The sequence below is a fragment of the Lactuca virosa genome, chromosome 4 (genome assembly GCF_052849685.1).
Source record: "Lactuca virosa cultivar CGN04683 chromosome 4, Lactuca_virosa_CGN04683_v6, whole genome shotgun sequence".
In the NCBI taxonomy this organism is placed as follows: domain Eukaryota; kingdom Viridiplantae; phylum Streptophyta; class Magnoliopsida; order Asterales; family Asteraceae; genus Lactuca; species Lactuca virosa.
In genome coordinates this window covers 142,961,207-142,970,283 of record NC_136429.1, presented here as the reverse complement: position 1 = coordinate 142,970,283, position 9,077 = coordinate 142,961,207, and the positions used below count along the sequence as shown (strand labels likewise).

Below are 9,077 nucleotides of genomic sequence, written 5' to 3'. Positions count from 1 at the left end.
CCGAGATCACTAATTGGTCGCCATTTTTACATTGGAACAATAGTGTACCTTTTCCTTTAATTGCAATCGTAGAGCCATCACCGAACCGAACCCGACCCGTGACGCTTTCGTTTAATTCTGCAAAGAAATTTCTTTCCCGGGTCATGTGATTACTTGCCCCGTTGTCGAAGTACCACATGTCACCATTGCTATCGTTCTGACTTTCATGCAGTTTAGGGAACACTTTTTCCTCATTTAACATTACCATTGATGGTATGTCCTCCCCTTGAACACACAACAGGAGAGTTAGTTCATCCTATATTCCTTCATCAAATTCACTTTTTGTTCCTATTACTTCTTGTTCGGGCATTCCGATGCGTAGTGCCCATATTGTTGACACTCAAAGCACCTTATGTGACTTTTTTCATGTGGATCTCGATTAGATCTTCCACCTTCTTGAGATGATTTCCTGTCATGTTGATCACCCCGACCTCGACCTGCCCCACGACCCCTTCTTGTGCTCCCTCTACCGCCTCTATCACCGTTCCAGCCTCTACCCCCACCACTAGGTGCCTTGTTCTTCTGTTTACTCATTGTTTGACCCTCCATCTTTGTGAGCAACAATGAATTTTCACCCGTCGATCCTCCTTGTAGAAGCTTCAACATGTCTTCGTAGGCTTTCAATCGACCTATTGCTTCCTCAAAAGGCATTTCTTCTACATCTGAATATTGCTCCATGGAAGAAATAAGATGAATGTATTTCTCTGTTACTGTAACAAAGAGTTTTCGAACCAATTCTTCATCATCCAATGTTGCACCGACACTATTATACTTTGAGATCATCCCGGATAACTTCCCCGCATACTCGTCAATAGACTTACCGTCCTTCATCCGGAGCGCCTCAAACTCACTCTTTAACGTGTGTAACCTGGCCTTCTGAACCCGTTCTGCTCCAACGAACCGAGTTTTCAGTGACTCCCACACTTCACGTGTTGTTTTCTTTTTAACCACCTGCATCATAATATCTTATGGTATTGCTTGGAAGATGAACACACGAGCCAATTTGCTTTTCTTCTCGTCTACAACCACATCTGTTGTCGGTTCGATGGATTCCCATAACCCTTGGGCATCCATTATGGCCTCCATCTTAATGGCCCACGTCGTATAATTCGTAGAAGTGAGAACCGGGAACTGAAAGGTAACTGGGTTTTCTTTGGGAGGGTTTGAGGTGTTTGTTACGAGAGACATTTCTGAGGATCGAATAATTTTTGGCACGTACAGTTAAACACCAGGCTTGTGCTCTGATACCAAGTGATAAATTCAAAGCCTTAAAACTGAAATGGTGATAACAAAGAGGATGAGTCACTCTTGTAATGCTTCATAACCAAAGCTTTATTGAATACTTCTTGACAGGGAAATACACTTGAACAAAAAAAAAACAGAACATAAACTAAAATGGAGCTACATGAAAGGCTGTTGTAACAAGCCTATTTATTCTTACAATAAAAGTAAATAAAATGCTGAAAAATTGGTCCACCACCCTAGTATCATGGATAATTGTCGACTGTTACCCATTCATACTCAAGCTAATAACTCTGTCAACATTAATCAACATTGAAATCAACATTAATCAACATTCTCCCCTTTAATGTTGACATCTTCAGTCCCAATTAATCTTCTCATCTCAGTGAACTTAATTCGAGGTAACGCCTTGGTTAAGATATCCGCCTTCTGCAGATCGGCACTAACATGTTCGACATGAATTTGACCCCGCTCCACAAACTCCACTATGAAGTGAAATTTAGTGTTGATGTGCTTGCTTCGCCCATGAAACACGATATTTTTCATCAATGCTATAACTGATTGATTGTCGACTAGAAGTTGCACCCTTTGAGCCTGTTTTCCTGTCAAAAAACTAACCATGTTTCTTAGCCACAACGCTTGACATGCTGCCGCTGTCGCAACCATAAATTCAGCCTCACATGAGCTTAATGCAACCGTTTGCTGTTTTTGAGATGCCCATGTGACCGGATTTTCTGAATAGTAGAACACCATGTCGGTCGTTCCTCTTCGGTCCTCAATATCAAATCCATAGTTGCTGTCACTATATCCGCAAATATTCCCATGTCCACCCTTTCGATACCTTAAACCATAACTAGTTGTACCCCTAAGATAGCGTAAAATCTGCTTTACAGCTACGTAGTGACTCTTTAGGTGACTGCATTAATTTACTTACTACCCCAACCGAGTAACTGAGATCAGAACAAGTATTAATCAGATATCGAAGGCTTCCAATTATACATCTGTACTTGGTTGGGTTGACTGTACTTGGTTGGGTTGCCTGTCTTCCCATGCATACCACATGAATATTACTAGTTATGGTTCTATGTTATTATTATTTTCTAAAAACAATAATTCATTTTTTGTTGTAAAAGTATTATTTTCATAAACTAACAATTTCTCAATTAAATACAAGTCTTAATATTTATTAATAATCAAAATTACTCTAATAAATAATCAATTAACTTGATATAAGATATGACCTTATAGGATCGCATGTCATTAACAATCTCATTCATCTCATTCTATAATACTACATAAACATCTTTCACTTACATCAACCAAACGAAATTTTTTCTTAATTTTAAAATTTATTTTAAAAGGTAAAAGCTTGGAAAGTTTGGCATTCTTTATTTTGAGTTTTCTTTTAATAGATAAAAGCTCCGAAATATTCTATGCTAAATTTGCCATCGTTGTTCAACCTATTAAGCTCGTTAGCTTAAAAATAAAATAAAATAAATAATAATAAGCATGCATTGATTGTCACAAAGGCCAAATGAAATGAATCTCTAAGTTTAGGGACAAACTCGTTTGTATTAGTAATTTCTTGACTAAATGGGTATAAATTAAAGCCCTTTGTTGAATACCATATAAACCCAAATTTGTAAGTTATAACACAAAATCTGCTTTTATGAAAAAATAAAATAAAGCATTTTTGATACTGCTAGTGCTACGATCCATATGGATGTCGAATAGCTGAAATAATCTCAGATAAGATTTAATCTTCTAGCTGAGGCCACTTGCTGAAGCCTAATCTGCTCTCTAAACTTGGCAATAAATTCATCGGCTTTCCTATCAACCTCACCAGAATGCGGTTCATGGTCACTCAAGTAGTCATCAAGATTCACATTCGTTGCATTGTTTCCCAAATTTGATCCCGTTTCAATTTCAGTAACAGTTTGATTTGGAATAGTTTCGGTTTTTGCTTTGAAAGCTTGTTCGTTAGGTCTCTTAGTTCTAACGGATTTACCCCTTTTGTAAGTATTGGCAACAGGGGGAGGTTTTTGAATCGAATTTGAAGAATCTTTTATAGTATCTTTCTGGATTTCTTTAGAATCTGAAAGATTTTTCATCTCAGAAGAAGAATCAAAGCTAAATTCTCGAGGTTTAGATTCCGCGAATGATGTTTCACCTTTCGATTCTTTGTTATCTGCAGAATTCTTCATCTGGGTTGGCGTGGAAACTCTCATTGATTGTGATCTTAAGTCAAGAATCCCAACAGAAGGTTTTGTAAAATGCGAAGTTTCATCTGGTATTTTCTCCGATCTCATTGATTTTGAACGCCAATTCAATGGAATTTGAGAGTTGGAATCAAAATCTGAATTGGAATCAGAAACAGTTTCTCTGAACTTCTCCTCTAACTTGATTGGAACCAAACCCCTAAACTTTCCCTTTTTTATTTCATCCCCAAAAGTTGAAGAAGAATCTTGAAGTACTGATTTCACAGCAGCAGAATCCAAACTTTTAGAACCAAGATTTTGTTTGATTGTTCTGCGTTTACTTAATTGCTCAAGAACAAAGTTTTTGTCATCAATAACAACCATGGATTCCCCTATAAAACTCTGATTTAGCTTCTTCCTATCAGATTTACGAAACCCATTTCCAAATTCAGAATCTCTCTCTTCAAACACGTATGGACTCTTAACCCCATCTTCGAAAATCGATGAAATATGTGAAATCTCAGACAAATATGTTTCTTTTGCACCATCCGATTCATCGGAACTATGAACACTATTCATTTTTCTGCTAAATAATCCATAACAAATAGCAATGCCGATAACTAAAAGGTAAATGAGCTCCCAAAGCTTGTTGATTATGGTGGTTTTCTTGAAAATTTCAGGAACTTGTGAAGGGAAAAATGAGAAAACGAGAAGAACAAGTATGATTATCAGAGATTTAGAGAAGAAATAGTGTGTGAAAACGGACTTACTTTTTGGGGGTTTGGCGGGCATTGAAGAAGAAAATGGAGGTGGATTTGGATCTTGAAGATGGGTTTTGTTCGAAGAGTGTGACGATGAACCCGCCATTGTTGACGATCATAGAAGCTTTTGCATTTTTTAGGGTGTTTGTGAGTGAGGAAGAGGGATAAAGGAGATAACAAGGGTCAAAACGGTGAGTGGAAAAAAGTAGGTGGATATGAAGCACCTTTCAAAAGTGTAATGCTTTTACCGTTTGGCAAAATTTACCCTCCAATTTTATTTCCTTTTTGCTTAAACTACAAAATCTATACTAGAGTTATCTATTTAAAGAAAAGAAAATATATTTATTCACTAAAATATCATATACGAGTTTATATAAGTTGGTATTTTTTTGGGAAATTAAATTATTAAGGTAATTAATTTTTCGGTTTGTTTACATCTAGATATGAACGGCTGTAGCAGGTTACATCCGGTCATAATGGTCATATGTGAACAATTTCAACAAATTTGTTATCTAGATGTGTATAAAAAAACAAGTTAGCAAAATATGAGCAAAACAAAAATATAAGAGTAAATTACACAAATGGTCTCTATGGTTGGGGTAATTTGTGTGTTTGGTCTCTAACTTATTTTTTTTAACTCGGATGGTCCTTACTGTTTATTTTTGTTGCGCGTTTGGTCCTTGTTTTACCTAAAACGACTATTGTGCAATTATTAATTTTATTTTTTACTTAATTTTCTTATTTATGTATTTATTTTTTATATATTTAAAAAAATTAATAGACCCCACATATTTATATCTTCTCACCCTAAACCTGAAACCACATTAGAGAAATTTAATCTGAGTCCCACTAGTCACCATCTCATATATCTTCCTCCTCAACTTTTATTTCCTTTCCACCTTTAGTGACATCGACGTCTTCACCATCCCTTCTTTTTTCGGTCCTTCAACTCCGACGAACCAACACCACAACTCACTGTCTCTTCATCGAATTTCCACCACCACAACCCAATATATCACAATCCTTGCAGGACAAGAAAATTGATACGAGAAAGAAAAATTGGAGAACTAGATCAATTTAGCAAGCAAATAATTCACTAAGAAGGTACCTATCAGAAGCATAAACATAAGAATACCATAAAATAATTAACAAAATGATAAATAGAAACATACCAGTAACGACGTCTGGCGCTGCCTTAGCCTCCTCTGTTGTGAGCTGAAAAGCACGACCTCGAGTCCTCGGGGGGATCCACCCTACCCTGACACCCATCGGTGATCCTCAGAAGAATATCGAAAAGAACCATCATGAACCTTATCGTACTTGCCACAAGTGCGACCACTCTAACCCCCAGACCTCACATCAGCGGCCTTGAACCAATTTACTGCAGGTTGCGCCTGCATCGGAGCCTGCCTACTCTCCCTAGCCTGGAGCTCCATCTCAATCTCCCGCCTCATGACGCTCCACAAGTGTACCATAGCGCTGAGTGGACACAAACTGGTGGATGTCTGTCTTGAGCATGCTCAAGTACCGGGTGATCTGAGCTTTCTCAGAAGCAACAAACTTAGGACAAAACAGAGCCCTATCAGTAAACATCTTGATGATCTCAGTTACTAACTCAGTCCCCTGCCTCAGATCCAAATACTCCTGGTCCAGCCTCTCGTACTCTACCAAACGAAACATATCTCATATGAAACATCTCAAAGAACTACTCCCATGTCACATTAGCCTTCCGCTCAGGGGTGTACGAACCAGTCACCAATCTCCACCAGTCCTTCGCTCCTGACCGAAGAAGGTTCATAATGCACTTGACCTTCTGGTCAGCGGGGCATGAGCACGTAAATAAACACCCATCAACATCGGATAACCACCTCATCGCAATGATCAGATCCCGAACTCCATCGAACATTGGGGATTTCGTATTATCGAAGTCCCGGTACTGGAAGGCTCTCTCTTCACATACCCCAGCGGCTGCAACAGTCGTGGTGGCTGCAACAACAGCATCCTCAGAAAGTGTCGCATAATGATCGTCGAAAATCTCAATCATGGCAGTCTTGGTAGACCCAAACGACTCTGGTATCGATCCCCGGACAGAAGTAACAACCTCAACAAAAATCAACTCCCTACTCGGATCCTCAGTCAACCCTGGCCTATCCTGGCCGCCCGCTCCAGCTCTTGAACCCGATCCCCTCGTGAGCACCATACTGAAAATAAACCAGAAAATATCAGACAAGGCACATTTCATACCATACGAGCTATTCCAAATAATGAAATTCTAGGGGTTGGGACTTCCCTGCTACGTATACGGGTCATGTGCTTCAGGTAGTACAGACCGATACTACCTTCCACACCTACCCGTATTTGTCTTAGAATATCATCACAATAACCCTAACAGCACACACTAGAATACGCGTACATCCTATTCTCATTCCCTAGAGAAAGGCTAGACATTCCTTAACTGGCCGACTGCTCACACATAACCTATCCATGAAACTTCCACCAACCCCGCAACACATGTGTATGCTAATCATACATAGCATTGGATCCTATAGATAGTTGAATACCTGATTCTACCCTAAGCCCTTCATCAAACAAGAATAGAAAATAAGACCAAACCAAACATTCTCAGGCTATAGAATCTTAGTTATGCACAACTATGATGCATACACTAAGCAACTATAGTAATGATGTCAATTCCATACAAGATATAATCCTAGGCTATCAGCCTACCACTAGCATGCTGTTCTAACATAAACATAATATAAAATAACAGTGTGGGTAATTTGGGGTATACTTTCTTGCTCCAGTTGATCGTACACATCACATCCTTCCTTGGCTACTTTTGAAAACAATTTTGAAAACCAGTTTAAAAACTTTTGCAGTTCCCTAGTTTGAGTCTGGAATCACACGGATGTTCATCCAATTCTCTCAAACCAAGGCTCTGATACCAACTTGTAACACCCCGAAAATCATAGAAATTTTAAAAAATTTAAAATCAACCATTAACCAGCATTGTTTACAAAAAGCGTCATTGTTTCAAAAGTATCATTTAAAATCAGAGTTTTCCTAAGATCTAGTAACATAAACAGGAAGATGTGCATATAACATCCCAAAAATTCGAGCCAATTTAAAAACTTCTTGATTCATTTGAAACCATTCAATTATTACAATTTGTTTTCAAAATAGTTTATACATCAGAGTTCCCAGAAATCATAATCGTAAATCGAGGAAGTGTACGGTCGCGCCTTCGCCTATCCGCTGAACCTGAAACAATAAGCTGAAAACTGTAAGCCCGAAAGCTTAGTGAGTTACCCCCAAAATACCAACCTCATATAACCATAATCATATCATATCAACAAATACAGTACAACCATGCATCTCGGGTATACAGTGTGACTGGTCTGCCCGCACCGGGCCTTCAGTCCACCCGGTCCACTCTCTGAGTCTACAGTATGACTGGACCGCCTGCACCGGGCCTACAGTCTATCTGGATCTATCCCGAGCCTTCGATATGACTGGACCGCCATACGGGCCCACAGTCTATCCGGACCGCTCGTAGGGTATGTTGGCCTTCAGCACGAAGCAGGACCGCCTCAACCCAAACATCAAGCAAATAACCATGTGCACATATAACAGGTAATCACATAACACTCCATAGACGGACAAACCGATCTAGCAGATCATATAGTATAGCAACATCCTAACCAGGATACCGACCTAACCGGTTACTAACATAGCATCATCCTATATACCAGGATACCGACCCTAACCAGGTCACAAAACATAATACCGTCCTAATTACCAGGACGCCGATCTAACATATCAATAAACACATCAACAATCCTATAACAAGGATATCGACCTAACCGGTCACTAACATACCATATCACCATCCTAACTACCAGGATGGAAATCAGTAAGCATGTCATGCAATAATCCAAATACAAACCATAAAGGGCCGACATTGGTGCCTTAGACCCTGTTGATATAGTGAGGATAACTCACCTTGCAATGCCGGACTGAACCACGAAAACACGCTCCCGAAACACTGCCCCAAACTCCAACACCTATAACCATCAATGATCCAATCATAAATACCCATAAGTTCCCAACCTTTCAAGGTACCCCATAAGCCAACTAATCACACCCTGGTCAAAGTCAAAGTCATCAGTCAAGGTCAACAGTCCATGTTGACCCTAACTCGCCGAGTACCCTCGGCTACTCGCCGAGTTCTTTGAAGTACTTGTCCACTCGCCGAGTCACCGGAGTGACTCGTCGAGTTCCTTCGGTTTACGATCGAAACCCTAAGGCCACTCGTCGAGTTTCCTTCTTGCAACTCGACGATTACACACGCATACATAAATTGGGGAAACCTCAACCGACTCGCCGAGTTGTTCATACAACTCGTCGAGTTTACGGCAATCTTCATCGGACTCGCCGAGTTGTTCATCCAACTCGTCGGGTCCAGGCTCATCTTCATGTGACTCGCCGAGTCAACCTTGCGACTCGCCGAGTTCGTTTAGTCCTTAAGCCATACAGACTCTTTTTAAGCCATGTTAAGACGCCATACTGCAGATCCAACTTCCCAAGGCATGCTTATCACGTAAAGTTGCAAACTTTACGTGCATGCAAGGCTCTAATGACTCATAATGCCAAATCCAAGCTTGAAATGGGGTTTTACACTTAAGGAGGGGTTCATACTTGCCAAAGCTGATAGCTTTAAGGACTTACAAATCAAAGATAGTTCAGATCTGAAGTTACAACTTCAGATCTGGGCTCATACCCAAAAATAGCCTCATAACCAAACCAAGAAGCCCTAATTTCATCCAAGGAGATCTAG

At 39.7% G+C, this 9,077-nt stretch overlaps 2 protein-coding genes across 3 annotated transcripts; both read right to left on the bottom strand.

Moving 5' to 3' along the window:
- Positions 1–330: 330 nt before the first annotated feature.
- LOC145105142 (uncharacterized) lies at positions 331–996 on the bottom strand. The gene has a single exon (XM_079042274.1). The coding sequence runs from the start codon at positions 994–996 to the stop codon at positions 331–333; it is 666 nt and encodes a 221-aa protein (XP_078898400.1).
- A 1,885-nt stretch (positions 997–2,881) lies between these two features.
- LOC145107510 (uncharacterized) lies at positions 2,882–4,440 on the bottom strand. 2 transcript variants are annotated; one of them, XM_079044402.1, is made up of 2 exons: positions 4,250–4,440; positions 2,882–4,162 (listed from the first exon to the last, which is right to left on the bottom strand). In XM_079044402.1, exons 1-2 carry the CDS (start codon positions 4,344–4,346, stop codon positions 3,027–3,029), a joined length of 1,233 nt encoding a protein of 410 aa, XP_078900528.1. In that variant the 5' UTR covers positions 4,347–4,440; the 3' UTR covers positions 2,882–3,026. The 2 variants fall into 2 exon arrangements, with proteins under 2 accessions (XP_078900528.1, XP_078900527.1); XM_079044401.1 differs by having other exon boundaries at positions 2,882–4,440.
- Between the last annotated feature and the right edge of the window lie 4,637 nt (positions 4,441–9,077).